Raw genomic sequence first — 17,764 nt, forward strand, 5'->3', positions numbered from 1 at the left:
ACCCAGATCCAGGTCTTCTTGGCTGCCAAACCAACTCTCCCTCCACAAATTATGCCAGCTCTCCTCTGTTATGTAATAATAACTAGCATTTATATAGCACCTTAAGGTTTGCAAAGTGTTTTACAAATATTATCACATTTTATCTTCACCACAATCCTGGGACGTAAAGTGCTTTTATTATCACCATCTTACAAATGAGTGAGTTGAGGCAGGCACATTGAATGTTTACTGTATATACTTGTTCAGGGAAATACAAAGATATGTTAGAAAATCTTATTCAAATTGCTTAATGAAAACAAGAGCAATTTTTATAACATTAATTATAAGACAGGGTCTATCTACACTTAAATTAACATCATTAAATCTCAGAACTGGAAGGGAATGATTTTTTTGTGGTCCAGCCATTGAACCAGTTCCAAATCCACCTAACCAGGTGGTTGTCTAGGCTATATCTCTCCACCTTGTGTATAAGAGTAGCATGAGAGATGTTAAATGCTTTACAAAGATCTAGCTAAACCATATCTAAAGTATTCCCCTGATCTACCACTCTAGTCAGCCCATCAAAAAAAGGAAATAAAGTTAGGGTTACATGGCCTGTTCTTGAGAAAGTCACGCGGGCTCTTCGTCATCACCACTTCCTTTTCCAGATTTTCACTAACTACCCTCTAATATATTCTACTTTTGCCAGGAATCAAAGTCAAACTCAATGTATGACAGTTAGCAGACTCCATTTTCTTCCCCTTTTTGAAAATTGAGGCCACGCTTGACTTTCTCTAGGCGGCCGCACCTCTCCTGTTCTATGTGATGTTTCAAAGATGAGAAAGAGGATGTTAGCAATCACCTGTCAGTCCTTTCAGGACCCTGGGAGGTTGTTTGACTGCACCTGGTCCCCTGAAGTCCCCAAGGGCAGTTAGGCTCTCTCTTCATGGGGCCTCGCTTTTGCTGGGTATCCACTTCCCATTAGCCATTCTTGTTCTGCCCTTTCCAGGCTAAAGATCATTTTCCTTGGCAGAGAAAATAGAAGTAAGAGAAGAATGAGGCATCTCTGGCTTATTTTGGTCAGCTGTTAGTTATCCTGGCCTTCCTGAACAGTGGTCCTTTCCGTTCTTGGATCCTCTTTTTGTCAATAAAGCTAAAAACCCAATGCTCACCTTTTTGTAACTGTTGTTGCAATGTGTGGTTGTTGTTGTTGTCCAGAGTTCAGAGGATCTATGATTTTTACCAGTTTGGGAGCTCTTTCCACTGCATTAGGTTGAGGTCCTACCATATCATAGTAGAATGCTTTCTCAAAGTGATATGGTCAAAAATATTCATCACCCCATGGACAACCTAATGTTCTAATGATCTGACTGTCAGAAGTTAGCTGGGTTGATCCTTGTGAACAAATACACAGATAGGGGTAGCTAGGTGATGCAGTGAATAGAGCACTGGCCCTGGAGTCAGGAGGACCTGAGTTCAAACCCAGCCTCAGACCAGACACTTGACACTTACTAGCTGTGTGACCCTGGGCAAGTCACTTAGCCCCCAATTGCCTAACAAAAGCAAAGAAAAAGAAAAAAAAACAAATACACAGGTAAATCATTACAGGTCCCACATGGAAACGTTTCCAATTTGGGAAAATCTTCCAGAGTTTAACATTTGACCAATCTAGTCTCTGAGGATCAAAGGTCATTTTTGTGCCATACTGAGGTATGGGTAAAAAATTTTTTGGAGATTAAAATGCTGGTGATAATTAATTATAAAAATATTGGTATTAATAATACAATCAGAAAAAGTAGAAATAAAATAATTTCATTTCCTAGTTCTAAAAGTCAGATTCTTCCCATATTTAACTTTAGAATAAACTGACATGCATGCTACTTGATGAGTTACCCTATACAAGCAAATAAAAATAACCCACTTCTTCATGAACCACAAGGGATCTGCCTTCCTCATGCAGTAGTTAAGCAGGCAGAAGCACACAGAAAATCAACTTCCTTGAGACTGGGGTCCTGTCTCCTACTTCTTTCATATCCTTACTGCTGTTGAGTCATTTCAGTCCTGTCTGACCCTTTGTGGGCCCATTGGGGGTTTTCTTGAAAAAGATGTTGGAGTCATTTCAGTCCTGTCTGACCCTTTGTGGGCCCATTGGGGTTTTTCTCTGCAAAGATGTTGGAGCAGTTTGCCATTTCCTTCTCCATCTCAGATGAGGAAACTGAGGCAAACAGGGTTAAGTGACTTACCCAGGGTCGCACAGCTAATAAGTGTCTGAGGTTGGATTTGAACTCAGATCTTCCTGACACCAGGCCCAGCCCTCTATCCACTATGGTGCCACTTAGCTACGGAAGGTAGCCTTGTAAACGCAGTGGTGCTACCCACTTGTTGAATGAATTGCAATAATAAAAGTATAGAATATTAAAGCAGAAAAGGTATCTAAGAGATGAACTACTCCAACTCCTTCATTATACATAGGAGGAAATTGAGGCCCAGATGCATAAAGGAACTTTTCCAAGGTCACATGGCTTGTTGGTTTCAGTAGGGAAAAGGGTGTGAGAATAAGCATTTACTTAGCTCCTACCATGTGCTAAGCACTTTTTACAAATATTCTGTTCTTCAGTCCTTACAACAACCCTGCAAGGTAGGTACAGGAGAAGACCAGACTAGAACCTGGGTTCCATATGTAGTTCAAGTATATATACACATACACACGTATATATGTATCTACACACATTCTTATATATGTATACACATACATGTATGTGCATACACATACACACGTGTGTGTGTGTGTGTGTGTGTGTGTGTGTGTGTGTGTGTGTGTGTGTGTGTACTTGGGGGAGGGGAGGCAATTGGAGTTAAGTGACTTGTCCAGGGTCACACAGCTAGGAAGTATCTGAGGCTGAATTTGAACTCAAGTCCTCCTGACTCTAAGACCAGTGAGCTATCCACTGTACCACCTAGCTACCCCATAAAAGATTATATTTAAAACAATTACAACCTTGCCCTTGGATGGTTGTTACAATGACTTTCCACACCATGTTTAAAATACCTAAGATCCTACATTTATAGGTTGTCATATTCCCACCAGAGATTGTCCCTTTGATGGGGTAGAATTGGGATTAGAAGTCGGGGTCTGCTGACTCCCAGGGCCCTTCTGACTAGAACCCACACTGCTATGCTTGAATCCCAAGAAGCCAAGAGATAGCTGCCAAATCCTTCTCAAAAAGATGTCTTGGCAGGGCACACTGGACACAATAGCATAGCTACCATGGGGCCACAAACATTGGCAAGGCCCAGAGGGCAGGTCAGCCAGACCCCCACCAGACTCCCCAGAATTTGGGGAAGAGCTCCAGTAGCTGACAACACCTCTTGACAGAGAAAAGGACAGATTACCTATATCCCATTGTCCCATGTTATAATCCACCCCATGTACTGTGCAGGGGCTAGAAAGGGACATTCTTAAACCTCTTGGGTGAGAAACATGGGGAAATTACACAGGAGACCCTGTGGCACCATAAGATCATAGCATTTTAGAATTGGAAGGGAATTTAAAGTTAGATCATCTAACCACATGCTTAGCAGATGGAAGAATTAAAGCCTAGATCATAAGACAGTAGATTAAGAAGTAGAGGGAATCTAATCTACCCGTTGTATAGGTGAGGAACTGAGGCCCAGACAAGTTAATTCACCTGCCCAAGCCCCCGCAGGATATAAGAATTAGAGACAGTATCATAAACTGGCTTCTCTCACTCCAGACACAGCTTTCCATTACTTGTGCCATGCAGCCTCCCGAAAAGAGGTAGGGGAAGGGAACTGATTTGTCCATGGTCACACACTAAACACAGAAGAGCCAAGATTCCTGCTGAAGACCCAGTTGAGTTGGCAAACCTCTGTTTGTGACTCCAATCACAGTAGTCTAATAAACTGTGTTGGATGCAGGATGCCAAGGAACAAAGACGTAGCCATTAGAACTGTAAGCTTACCATAGGGGTTACTGAGTAATATGCCTACCACAGCAATATGCTCATACCTGAAGGCTACAAGAAGACGGAGGCACATCCCCTTCGCTGCCAACACCTGGGCCTCCATTTTGGACAGTCCTGTGGAAATGAAACTACAGGCTCTCAGGAGGCTGGACCTACCTACATAATGGCCCCCACCAGCCGAAAAAGGGAGCTGGATGTTTCAATATAAGGAAAAGCCATTCCTAGCTGCATACTGCAGTTGGGAGCAGGTCAGATCAGGCTAGACACAGGGCTTGGTGGAATTTCTTTGGAGTCAGGGGCTACTGCTTTCTTCATCAGTCACCGTGGCTACATATCCCTTCTCCTTGTTTGACTCTCTGTGATCTCATGTGGGGTTTTCTTGGCAAAGATACTGGAGTGGTTTGCCATTTCCTTTTCCAGCTCATTTTACAAATGAGGAAACTGAGGCAAACAGGATGAAGTGACTTGCCCAGGGTCACACAGCTAGGGAGTGTCTGAGGCTGGATTTAGTCTCAGGTCCTCCTCACTCCAGGCCCTGCCCTCTATCCACTGCACCACCTAGCTGCCCCTGGGCATCCACCGCACCAGTGAAACAACAGCTTCAGTACCCCACCCCCAGCCCAAAATGAATAGATGATACCGTGTGCCAGGCAAGGGGAGACAGAGGGAAAAAGATGGGAAAAAAGATTCAGTCTCTGACCTTGAATTTAGAATCTGCTGGGGATGGAGGGTGGAAGTTCTCACTCCAGATGAGGGTACCTGACCTAGTCAGCCTGCATCCCTGACAATGAATCCAATAATTAGTTCAATCTATAATAAGTGCCCCCCTAGGTCATACAGAGCCATGCCCTAACTCAGAAGCAAAAAAGATTCTTTCTCCTTATAGAGAACAAGAGGATAGGAACAAACCAAGAGTCAAGTAGATTGCAGAATCCTTATTAGAAAAGCAGCGATGGTTGGGTGGTGGGGTGTTTGGGGGGTTGGTTGGTAGAGGGAGCATAAGAAGGCCTCAAAAGAGGAGAAGTGAGTGGGATCCAGGCGAGGGAAAAAGCCCTGGGCAGGAGGGGCTGTCTTTGCCACTTGGGTGTGCTGTCGGAGGGAGTGAGTGTGGGTGCCCACAGCCTTGGAGCTAAATCAGGCGGTGACATTTCTTGCTTGGCAAGGAGGCTCACTCTGACTCAGCTCTTTGACTCAGAGGACTGAGAAGGGGGATGGAAACCGTAGGGGAGTGGAATGGGGAGGGGAGAAAGCTGGCGGCCCGTTGACTTACAGTGAGAGGCGCCGCCAGTCCACTGCTGGGTACAGGAGCCAAAGTCAGGGCTGTCGGAAAGGTGGAAGTGTTTGTGCTGACAGAGAAAGAAAGGCTGACCTTGTGGTAACTTGAGACAGAACAGCCTGACAGAAAGGGAAGGAGACAGCTGTATGGGGGTGTAGCATTGCCACTCAGCTTTGGTGAATAGGCCAGTCCGGAGCCAAGAAATGGGACGGCTTCTGCCCTCTGGAGATCAGTGGGGATGGCACCGATAGGGACCTTCCCCTCGAGTCTCTGTTTGCTGGATCCAATTCAAATAATCAGCGTCAGAGGGTCAGCTATGGCATAATGGATGTAAGGAAGAGGGAAGGGAATAAGCATTTATTAAGTGCCCACTGTGTGCCAGGCACTGTGCTAAGTCCTTTTACGAATATTGATCTCATTTAATCCTCACAACAACCCTGGGAGGAAGGTGCTATTATTATCCCCATATTACAGATGAGGAAACTGAGGCAAATAGAGGTTTGCCCAAGGTCAGGCAGCTAGTGTCTGAAGTCACATTTGAGCTCAGGTCTTCCTGAGTCAGAAAAACATAGGTTCAATTCTGGCCTTTGGCACCTACTGGCTGGATGACCGTAGACAAGTCACTTAACCTGTCTGTGCCACAGGTAACTCTCTAAGACTATAAATGGGAGGCAGGGGCTAATCTAGCTTGATAGAAGGGGTCTTCACACTAGGAATTCACTGTTGCTATTCAATTGTTTGACTCTTTGTGATCTCATGTGGGATTTTCTTGGCAAAGGTACTGGAGTGGTTTGCCAGGTCCTTCTCCAGCTCATTTTATAGATGAGGAAACGGAGGCAAACGTGGTGAAGCGACTTGCCCAGGGTCACACAGCTAGAGGGTCTGAGGCTGGATTTAGTCTCAGGTCCTCCTCACTCCAGGCCCTGCCCTCTATCCACTGCACCACCTAGCTGCCCCTAGGCATCCACTACACCAGTGAAACAATAGCTTCAGTGCCCCACCCCCACCCCCAGCCCAAAATGAATAGATGATACTGACAGAGGTAAAAAGATGGGAAAAAAGATTCAGTCTCTGACCTTGAATTTAGAATCTGCTGGGGATGGAGGGTGGAATTCCAGTAATACAGATAAGTAGCCCTTCAAATAGAATGTGATGGAGGCCAAGGAAAGAGCCAAAGTAGTTAAGGAAAACTGGAGGAAGAGGAGGGATGTGTGTGTGTCTGTGTATCTGTATCTATGTGCATGTGTCTATGTCTATGTGTGTGTCTGTGTGTCTGTATCTGTGTGTGTCTCTGTGTCTGTGTGTCTGTATGTCTGTATGTCTGTGTCTGTGTGTGTCTCTGTGTGTCTTTGTGTCTATGTCTGTGTGTGTTTCTGTATGTCTACGTGTGTATGTGTGTGCACGCACGTGTTTGTGCATGTCTTTGTGAAAAAATAGGGAGAGCATTCAGGAAAGTACAGTGCCTCAAACGTGCTGACTAACCCTCTCTACCCTGCAGATATGACTCAGCTCTTCAAGACTTGAAAGAGGCATTGACTCAGCTCCGAGGGAACCAGCTGATAGATTACAAGATCCTGGGGCTGCAGTTCAAGCTGTTTGCCTGTGAGGTAAAGGCTGAAGCAGAGGGCTGGCAGCTCCCACCTGGACCCCTTTGGGGTTCTCGCTGGCTTCCTCAGGCAACCCCTCCTGCAGTTTCTCCATAAAGAATAAAACTGGCTGTACACCACATAGGTGCCTACGTAATCTTTCTAGAGCACAGCTCTGACCATGCCATTCCTTTGTTCAAGAGTTTTCATTGCTGTCTAAAGCCCCTAGGAAAAAAAAAATAAATAAAAATGAGAAACAAAGCAGGTAGAAGGCTCAGTGGATACAGCACTGAGCCTGTAGTCAGGAAAACTTGAGTTCAAATCCAGCCTCAGACATGACACAGCTAATCATTGGAATCAGGATTGGAACTCAGGTCTTCATACTCTAGGGCAGCTAGGTGGTGCAGTAGAGTACCAGGCCTGGAATCAGGAAGACCTGAGTTCAAAATTGGCCTCAGAAATTTACTAGTTATGTGACCCTGGGCAAGTCACTTAATCCTGTTTGCCTCAGTTTCCTCATCTGTAAAATGGCTGGAGAAAGAAATTGTAAACCACTCCATTATCTTTACCAAGAAAACCCCAAAGAGGGTCATGAAGAGTCAGACATGATGGAAAAACGACTGAACAGCAACAGCAAACTCTATGTTCTTTCTAGTTTTATTGGGATTGCTTTCCCATCCAGGTCAGGTATTATTCTAAAGTCACAGCCCTGAATCTCAACCCTGAATTGCCCGTGTGTATCAAACCCAGGACACTGTGTGGCCACTACCCATGTGACCCATGTGACAAGTCACATCACCTGTCTGCCTCAGTTTCCTCAACTGTAAAATAGGTTTAACCATAGCAGCTACCTCCCAGGGTTGTTGTGAGAGTCAAATGATAAGATATTTGTGAAGTGCTTAGCACAGTAACTGGCACATTGTAGGTATTATATAAATGCTGGATGTTAAAAAGAAAAATTCTTGGAATTTAAAGGCATTCCCAATCTGGCTCCAGCCTATTTTTCAAGACTCTTTGCTCATTGCTCCCCTTCACTCTGGCATCCAGCCAAACTGGGAAAAAAGGGGAAGAGGAAGACAGCAAGCTTTTAGTAAGTGCCTACTATGTGCTAAGTCACTGTGCTAAGAGCTTTATAAGTATTTTTAAAAAATTGTATTTGCTTTTCCTGATTTGGGTCCTTCATCTCTGGCTTCCATGCCCTTGCACAGCCTGTTTCCATCCTCCCCATCAAACCTTCCTTCCGTGCTTTGAATGCTCTCCCTTCTCATCTCTGCCTCTTAGACTCCCTTGCTTTCTTTAAAGCTCAGCTCAGGTGCCACCACCTTCAAGTTATCTCTCCTAATTCTCCTAGTGATTAGTGCCCTGCCCCTTCACCCCCAACAAAATCACTTTGCGTTTGTTTTCTAAACATTTTGTATTTTCTTGATCCTGAACATGGGCCATTTCTACTTCCTCTCTCCCCCTCTCCCCCCCAAAAAGAATGTAAGGACCTTGAGGTCAGGGGTTGTGTTTTGTATTTGTATTTCCAACATCAGGTACTTGAATGCTTTATTGATGAATGCAAAGTATCTCTCCTCTCAAATAGGAAGAGTAAGAATAAATGTGTTGTTCTTCACTGAAAAAGAGATTGTAGCTGGCCAGTTGGTTCAGGGGATCAGAGCATTATTCTGAGAATAACTCACATCTGTACAGATGTTTCTTCACACCAGCTCTGTGAGGAAGGTAGTATGAATTGTGTTGTTCATATTTTACAAATGAAGAAATTGAGCCTCCAAGAGATCATGGTGACGTCCACCAGAGTGGTATAGCTAATCACTGTTGGAGTCACGATTTGAATTCAGGTTTCCATTTTCTAAGTCAAGTTCTATTGGGATTCCTTTCCCATCTGGGTTAGGTGTTGTTCTAAAGTTTAACAGCCCATAACCACAATCCTGGATTTCACATGTGATTTCAAATGTGAAATGTCAGAAGGCTTCCCATGGATCACCTGGCATAAACCCGTTGCCCCACTGCTCAGAAAACTCCAAGCACATGCCTCCGTAACATTGTCCATCATCATGAATAACAGGTCATCACAATTACCAGGAAGAGCTAAATGGTTTTGCTTCCTTCAACCCGCTCATCATCATGACACATCAATAGTTTTCATAAAGGTCTATGAGAGGTAGTATAATACAATGAAAAGAACCCTGGGTATGGAGTCAAAGCACCTGTGTTCAGGCTCTACTACTTATCACCTGAGTGACCTTGGGCAAGTTAATTAACCTCTCTGGTCCTCAGTTTTCTCATTCATTATAATGAAGGGGGTTGGAGGAGCTCATCTCTAAAGTCCTTTTCAGTTTGCTCCATATGATCCTATGATCTTTATTTAGAAGAATCTCCAAGAAAAATTTTTTTTTTGTTTCTCAGGCATGAGAAACTGAGATTTCCCATGTCGGATTCTAACCAGGACTAAAAATAGATCCTTCAGGGTCCTCCTGGAGCAGCCTGAGCCTCTGGGAATGTATGTTTTGGACTCAAGCTCTGCTGTTGGAGCTGGGAAGTGAACTTCACCACACCATGGCCAAGAAGACTTGACTTCTTAGTTAGAATCAGCAGCTTTGAGAACGGTTAGGCTAAGATGGTAACAAAACAGAACTTCGTGGAAATGCTACTCCACTGGGTTGGAGAGGGCAACCAAATGATATCTGATTCCTTAGACCCTAAGTTCTCCTTCCTCCGTAGATGTAGAGTAAAGGCTGGTCCCATCAATTCCACTGGAGTATGTGTCATGTTAGGAAAGGGCAGCTGCTCCCTGGAGATGGCAGAAATGGACCTTGAGAGAGAGCTTAGAACTCCAACATCACAGCTCTTCCTACCCCCGCCCCTCCACCCTCAAATCAGACTTTGCCCAGAGCTCCACCATAGCAACTATGCCGTTCCACAGGCATTTGTACAAGGCAGTCAGCCACCTAGGAGGGGAAACTCACCAAATCCTGAGACCTGCTATTGATAGATAACGTTGATATTCCAGGAACTTAAAGCCCTTAACTGACTTACTTTCTTGTGCTCTTTGACCAGTCCTGTGAAGTCAAGAAAGGCCAAATATCCTGACTCATTTATAAATCAGACAGCTGAGAGGCTAACAGAATGTTTGGGTCTGGAATAAAAACCACGTCTTGAGATTCCAAGGCCAGCTCCTTGACTATTATGAAGGTTGGGTGGGGGTGAAGGGTGATGAAGGGCTGTCTCGTAAAAGAGGGATTTGCCTCAATTAGACTCTTTGGCTCCAAAGGATGGAAGAACCAGGAGCGATGGGTTAAAACTGACCTTCTAGGCCAGGGGTAGGGAAGCTGTGGCCTCAAGTCCACATGTGTTCCTCTAGGTCCTCAAGTGTGCCCTTTTGACTGAGTCCAAGTTTTATAGAACAAATCTTTTCATTAAGGGAATTTGTTCTGTGACATTTGGACTCAGTCAAAAGGTCGCACTTCAGGACCTAGAGGGCCACATGTGGCCTTGAGGCTGCAGCTTCCCTACCCCTGTTCTAGAGCAATTTAGACAATCTCAGGAAAAACATCCTAATAATTGGAGGTGTACCAAAGTGGAATGGGTTACCCCAAGAGGTGGTGGGTTCTCCCTCCATGGAGATCTTCAAGCAGAGGCTGGACAGTCAGTTGCTGGTATGTCAACCAATAAGTTGGTACAGCTAGATGGTACAGTGGATAGAGCACCAGGCCTGGAGTCAGGAGGACCTGAGTTCAAATTTGGCCTCAGATACTTTACTGGCTGTGCAACCCTAAACAAATCACTTAATCTCTGCCTCAGTTTCTTCATCTGTACAATGAGCTGGAGAAAGAAATGGCAAAATGGGGATAATAACAGCGCCCAGGGTTGCTGTGAGGATCAAATGAGATAATAATTGTAAAGCACTTAGTGCAGTATCTGACACATGTAAGTGCTTTATACATGTTATTTAGTGTTATTGTTATGTCATAATGGGAATTCCTTTTGTTGGAAAAATTATGGAAATGTAGTCTGGAACCAGATTGTGAAAAGCTTTAAATGCTGAGCAATATTAAATCAAAGACTCCAGACACGGAAGGCACTACCAACTCCCTGTCTTTTGCATGAAACTCCTCAAAAACATTCCTAGTTTTCCAGCCTGTGCTCGATGAGGGAAGTGGAAATGGAAGAGGGTTGAGGCCTGGGCTGGTAGGGGCGGGGGAACGAAGGTGAGATGATGGAAAGGGTGAAGGTGACTAAGGCTTTCAGCCATAGGGATGATCTTAGGGCCAGGTCACCACGTCTGAGGCACCTACTACTCCCTTCTACCAGATTCATTTAGCTGGGGCAGAGCGAGAACTTTTGAGAAGTCTCTGGGCTGGGTGTGGGCCTAGATTTGGGCTTGGGCAGTTCTCTTTCATTTTTCACTGGCCATCCACATGAATGGCCCAAATCAGTAGTGATGACCATAGAATTCAGGAAGGCCAGAGACCAAAAGATAATGGGTCTTTCTACAGCCAAACATACTTCCAATGTAATCAATAGAAAAGGCATGAGGAGGATCCAGAACCCAGCTATAATCCCTATCTCATAGTTTTCCCAGTCTATTGTTCTGGTAGGTTTCCCAGACATTGTAAATGCAGACCTGGAGCTACATTAGTGCCAGGATGTCAATCAGAGCCCACTGGATAGGGAAAATCTAGAACAACGTTGGTCACTAGGACCTTCAGCTTCCTTTCAGCATCTTTTGAATGAGATTTATCATTAAGATGATTCTTTTGCCTTCCTGCATATCAGACTTTCTTTGGATTAATTATGGATTACTTAATTTTGGATTAATTAATTATGGATCAACATACTCACTGGTCATAGCATCTCTACACACCCCTGTCCTCCCTTTGTAATTATGGCCTTGGTCTTCAAGCTGATTCTGCTCATTTCTGGATAGTGATGTTGTCCCTCCCAGGATCTGGAACAGGTGACCTCCACGACCTTGAGTGCTATACTGAAGTGTGACACAGGTGACACAGTAACTCAGTCTTTCCCCCAGTGGAGGCCAAAATTCCATAATGGCGTGTATGGGATGCACTTGTCCTTTTTAACAACGTGGGCTACTTTCTGTTTCTAGATCTGGGCAAAATTCCTATTTCTCTGCTTCCTATGTCTAAAGTACTCTCAGTCCTAATGGAGACACTGAACGGTTTTCTAGGTGTTATATAACATTGCTTTCATCCATGCCAAGAAAGAGGAATGGAAGAAAGCTGAGGAGCACTTGGCACTGGCCATGAGCATGAAGACAGAAGCTAGACACTCCAAAATTGACAAAGCTATGGAAGCTGTCTGGGTAAGGTTTCCTCTGGGTAAGGGTGGTGATGGGGTTTTCAGGGGATCTTCTCTCCTACTCTGGGGGAGGTGAAGGTCAAGTAACTTTGAAAATAGTGACTTGAGCTCTTGGGCCAAGGAATTTGTCTAACAATTTGATTTCACAAAATGTATTCAGTTTTAAAATTAAAATGAATCCTCCATGTAAGAGGTAGGGACTAGGCCTGTGATTTTATTGGCATTGGCAGCTCCCTAAAGAGGAAACTCTATCTACCAATGCAGGTTGGTACATGTTCTACAACTTGTGGACTTAGGAAATCTAGGGGCACTGTGACATTACATGATTTGCCCTGGGTCACATACTCAGTACGTGTTAGAGACAATACTTAAAACTTGGTCTTCTTGACTCTGAGACCAGCTATCCTACCAGTCATGAAAGGTGAGGTGCGGAAAAAAAATCCATAGTGTTTTGCTGTTCTCTCCAGAGTTAGGAAGAAAATCTTGGGTCTTTGGAAAAGTAAATCCAACTTTGATCTTTGGGGCAAAGTCTCTCTGAATTTCTCCACAACAGTTAAATAAAATTGTGGTTGAGGGGAGGGGGATTTTTAGATCTGGGTGAAAAGATGAATAACAAGAGGAAAGGTGTTGGAGCTTGAAGTAAAGCCATTTGGGTGTTGGGAGGATGGTGGTGGTAGAAATGACCCAGATTTGGCTTGATGGGGTTTAAAGATGAAGTAAAAAATTTAATTGCATTTATAAGGAATCTCTCTTAAACCAATGTGTTTAGGACAGGTTAGGGATTGTTAAGGAGAGAAATCAATATAAGTGCTGGGAGCAGATCTGAATGTCTCTAAGACTTGGGGATGGAGTTTGGTGTTGAATTATGCCTGGGCCCTGCCTCTGAATGAGGGTGAGGAGAATTTGTGGCCTTTCTTCATCGCTGAGTCACACAGCAAAGAGAAGCTCTGCCACCTGATCATGTAGGCATCATATATGATTTCTGCACCCTAGAAACAGAAGCTGTATGAGCCGGTGGTCATTCCCGTGGGGAAACTGTTCAGACCTAATGAGAAGCAAGTGGCCCAGCTGGCCAAGAAGGATTACTTGGGCAAAGCGACGGTAAGAGGGAACAAGGACTCTTCTGTGGGGTGATCCTTCTGGATGGGATGGGGAAGGATGCGTTTACAGCCAAGGGCCTTCATCTGCAAGAAATGAGGGTTCATAGGATCACCGAATCAGAATTTCAGAGCTCAGATGGACCCTAGGACCTGGTCCCCAGGTTCCTTTTAGTTTTACCTCCCAGTCTGAGCCTCGGAGAGAATCACATAAAAGACATTGATCAGCTGGAAGAGATCCAGAGGAGGGCAACCAGAATGGGGACAGATCTTAAGTCCCTGCCACATGAGGACCAGCAGAAGGAACTGGGGCTCTTTAGCCTGGAGAAGAGAAGATTCAAAGGAAGTATAAGAGCTGTCTATACCATGTGGAAGAGGAGATAGACTTGCCTTGTTCAATCCCAGAAAGTAAAACTAGGAGTAATAAAGTTGTGTTGAAGCAGATTTAGACAGGAGAAAGTGAGGAAGGCCTTTAACTCATTGGGTGAACCCCCTATAATGAACTTTTGGGAGAACATGGACAAGAGTTGCAAAGGATGAGCAGGCATGGGTGAGTGGCTGGCTGCACCATTAAATGAAACTCCCAGTTATTGATATTATGGATTCATTTGAATAACTGAGTCCAAAAAAACTTCCTAGTAATAATTAGAATTATCTAAGGGGCAGCTAGGTGGTACAGTGGATAGAGCACTGGCCCTGGATTCAGGAGGACCTGAGTTCAAATCCAGCTTCAGACACATAACACTTATTAGCTGTGTGACCTTGGGCAAGTCACTTAACCCCATTGCCTAGGCCCCCCCCAAAAAGATGCCTACTGAAGCAGATAGTGGCCAGATTAAAAAAATAATAATAATTAGAATTATCTAAAAGTAGAATGGGCTACCTCATTAGCCAGTGAGTTGCCTGTCATTCTGTATGTCTTCAAGCACAAGCTGGATGATTATTTGTTGTGTATATTGTAATGTGGATTATTTTGATTGAACTAGAAGGGACTGGGATCCCTCTAAGCCTGTGATTCTCTAAAATTATGTAAAAATTAGTTACCTTCTGTTAGATCCCATGGCTATCTGACCAGCTAAGAGAAGGAAGAACAGCCAGGCTGAATAATGACTGTGAATGCTTTTCTGAAACCCCTTTAACAAATATGCTGATGGTTTTGAGAGAATCCCCATCTCCCCAACCTTAGGGTTGCAATACTCACTTAACTGGTGGTGATCAAATCTAAACACTAGAATCCTTCTAAAACCAGCCCTTTCGGCTTTTCAAATCCTATGAAATTTAGCCAGAGTGAGCCTTTGGCCAGAAAACTTGCATTGCATAACTGAACAGATCCAAGAATTTCTGACCTTTGCAGATTTGACTGAATATTGTTTGCTCTGATTTAGCTCTGAGCCCCCAATACCTGCCTGTGCAGCTTTTCTAGATACCATGAGAAAAAGTAATGCTAGGATTCAAAGGGAATTTGTTTCTTCCTCTACTGAAATATGTATCTGTGAGGCCTGTGACCCAAATCCTTGCTGTGAGAACCAAATACCTAGGGAAGCCATAAATGACGATTAATCTAGGGCAAGGAAAAAGAAGGAAAAACAATGGAATAGTGGAATCTTCATATACTCCCCTCCTCTGTTTCAGGTTGTAGCATCTGTAGTGGATCAAGACAGTTTCTCAGGATTTGCCCCTCTGCAACCCCAGGTGTGGTAACCCTAACCTCTTTTCATTTGTAAACGTGTGTATGGTTGTCCAAAATGGGAGAGATTTCTTGGTTCAAAGCTCCCATAAGACAACTTCTTGATGTTTCTAGGCACTCTCTGATCTCCATAATCTTTAAATGTCACTTGACCTCCAAGAGAAGGCAGCATCTAAATTCTTAATCTAGAATCTTTCTGAAACTGGAATTCACTGCTTAAAAGAATCTTGGCTTTGCTTTTCTTTGTCATCTATTTCTTGCCTCCCCTAAAAGCCATTTCCTATTATCTCTTTTCTCTAGAAAATTAGCTGTTGAACAAAAAAGACTTTTCCTTGGAGTCTCTTCTTCCCAATCCGTTCTTCCCTGTCAAGGAGTAATTAAGGGAATCTGTCGAACACTTGGGTGGGAGGAAGTTCTGAGACTTCTTGGTCTGACTCATTTACAAAGCACAGAAGACATTGTGTAGAAAATTTTTTTTGTTTTTAAATTAATTTTTTTCATTTAACAAAAATTTACCTTCTTTCCCTCCTACTCTACCCCTCCCCCACACCACACCATAGAAAACAAAAGAAAAATAAAACCTTTGTAATAAATAGAGTCAAGAAAAACAAATTCCTACATTGACCCTATTTAGAGAAAAAAAAAAGGTCTCAGTCTCTATCCTGAGTCTACCACCTCTCTGCCAGGAGGTGGATGATAACATGTTCCATCCATGGGTCTTTGGAAATCATGGTTGGTCATTGTGCTGATCAGAGTTCTTAAGCCTTTCAAGATTGTTTGTTTTTACAATGTTGTTTTTATTGTATAAATTGTTCTCCTGGTTCTTGTGTGGTTGATTTAACAAGAACACTCCCAGGAGGGATAATTTCTACTCCTACTCATAGGTAAAATAGAAGGATTGATTGTGACCTGAATAACCCAAGAGCTTGGAATGCACACCACTGTTGTGTAGGAAGAGGCTTTAAATGGGAAATGAGACAAGTTAAATGAATATTAGGAGTAGGAAGACCCTCTTTCTAAACCAGCAGAGGAGTGACATCTGAATATATGATGATATGTAGACATACATACACATTGTGATTAAGCATGTCTGTTTCTAGGGCTCACTCCACCATGGTGGCACTCCCACTCCATCAGAGATCAGAGTATTACTAACACGAAAAGAAGCCAAATGCCTAGTGGCTGGGAGAAGGGGAACAGGGAGGCAATGAGAGGCTTTTTAATGTTTCTTTTTACAACTTGTAAATGAGGTGGAAGACAGGAAATATCCCAAGGCATAGTGGATAAAGTGTTCAACTGGGAATCATGAAGACTTAGGTTCAAATCCTGACACTTGATAGCTATGTGACCATGGGCAAGTCCCTTAACTTCTCTGACTTCAGTTTCCTCATATGTAAAACAGGGATAATAAGAGCTGTGGTACCTACCTCTCAAGTTTGCTGTCAGGATCAAAGATAACTCAATTAACTTGTTGTGCAACATAAGGCAATATGCAAATTTTAGATAGAACAGATCAACAAGTGTTTAAATGGTCTCTAAAGAGCTACAACTATGATTTTATAAGGCCAAATAAGAATAATAGAGGAACTTTTAAGAGGAGTAATCAGCCTCAACTAAACATACCAGCTCAGACAAAGGGGCCATCAGGCAGTAAGAAAAATTTACCTGGATCAGGATGTCAGGTGATTTACAATGGGAAGATTGATCCTGCTTGGATTAGTGCAATAACCTGAAGAAGAGAAGACTTGGGGAGGGGGAGTCCTGAAAGCTATCTTCAAATATTTGGAGGGCTGTCATGTGAGAGAGAGATTAGGCTTTTTCAGTTTGGTCCCAGAAGGTGGAACCAGCAACAATGACTGCAAATTGCACAGAAGACAATTTAGGCACCTTGCTGACAATGAGAGCCATCCCAAAGTGGAACGGGCCTGAGGGTGGTGAGGGTGCTCAAGCAGGGGCTGGCTGACCACTTGCTGGGTATGTTCTAGTGGGGATTTCTTTCTTGTATTGTTGGACTAGATGGGAGCCAGGTCCCTGCCAACTCTCAAATCCTGTGATTCTGTGAAGGTTCTTTCCAAGAATTACCTTGAACACTCAGAAATAGCATAAGGTGATGTCTTCCGAACAAAACTCCTGGGACTTGCTCGAAAAAGGGACAGAGGGTCACCAGCAAAATGACATTTCTAGGGAATCATGCAGGTCTGTGACAATTGACTTCTCTGGAAGTTGGATTTGGCTTCAACTTGGTTCCAGCCTTGGTTAAGCCTTTACTAAGAAAAGTTCATAGGAGGTAATGCCTTCCAGTGTATATTCAGAGTGCTGTTCTCTCCCCTAGGGAATTTCCTGATCAAGTCAAAAATGCATTCTGTGGATTCCTGGGACTGAAAAATATTCGCATTATCATTAGTAGTTTGCTTTCTCTTTTTCTCTCCCTCTCTTCTTTCTCTTTTAGTCTGATTCATAGTTGTTATGAGGGAAGCACTTGGTAAATTTGAATGAATGAATTTTTATTAATTTAAATATTTTTGTTTCTTTATTATTATTTTTCCTTCCCTTTATTTATTATTATTCCTTTCTCCTTAACTCTCAATAGATGGCTGAACCTCCCCCAAGACCCAAAACACCAGAAATCTTCAAGTAAGTACTAGCACTAATACTTAAACCAAGAGAATACTTCAGTTCAAAGTCCCAAAGTAGACTTTATATGTATTGTTGGAGAGTAAAGATGATAAGGCTGAGAAAAATATTAAAATCAAATAGAACTCTATTGGAGTTCAGACAGAGCTGTTACCAGAAATTTTTGCACCTGGAATGGAGAGAGGAGACCTCAATTG

At 43.4% G+C, this 17,764-nt stretch overlaps 1 protein-coding gene across 1 annotated transcript in view; it reads left to right on the top strand.

Moving 5' to 3' along the window:
- Positions 1-17,764, top strand: part of NCF2 (neutrophil cytosolic factor 2) — a 46,572-nt gene that overhangs the window by 13,503 nt on the left and 15,305 nt on the right. The window contains exons 3-7 of the mRNA XM_020984382.2: positions 6,740-6,848; positions 12,019-12,153; positions 13,143-13,250; positions 14,879-14,938; positions 17,524-17,567. Of these exons, the coding sequence (XP_020840041.1) occupies positions 6,740-6,848; positions 12,019-12,153; positions 13,143-13,250; positions 14,879-14,938; positions 17,524-17,567 (456 nt within the window). The remainder of the gene's footprint in view (positions 1-6,739; positions 6,849-12,018; positions 12,154-13,142; positions 13,251-14,878; positions 14,939-17,523; positions 17,568-17,764) is intronic.

Source organism: Phascolarctos cinereus, unplaced genomic scaffold (assembly GCF_003287225.1).
Source record: "Phascolarctos cinereus isolate Bilbo 61053 unplaced genomic scaffold, phaCin_HiC Scaffold_5;HRSCAF=322, whole genome shotgun sequence".
NCBI classification, from domain to species: domain Eukaryota; kingdom Metazoa; phylum Chordata; class Mammalia; order Diprotodontia; family Phascolarctidae; genus Phascolarctos; species Phascolarctos cinereus.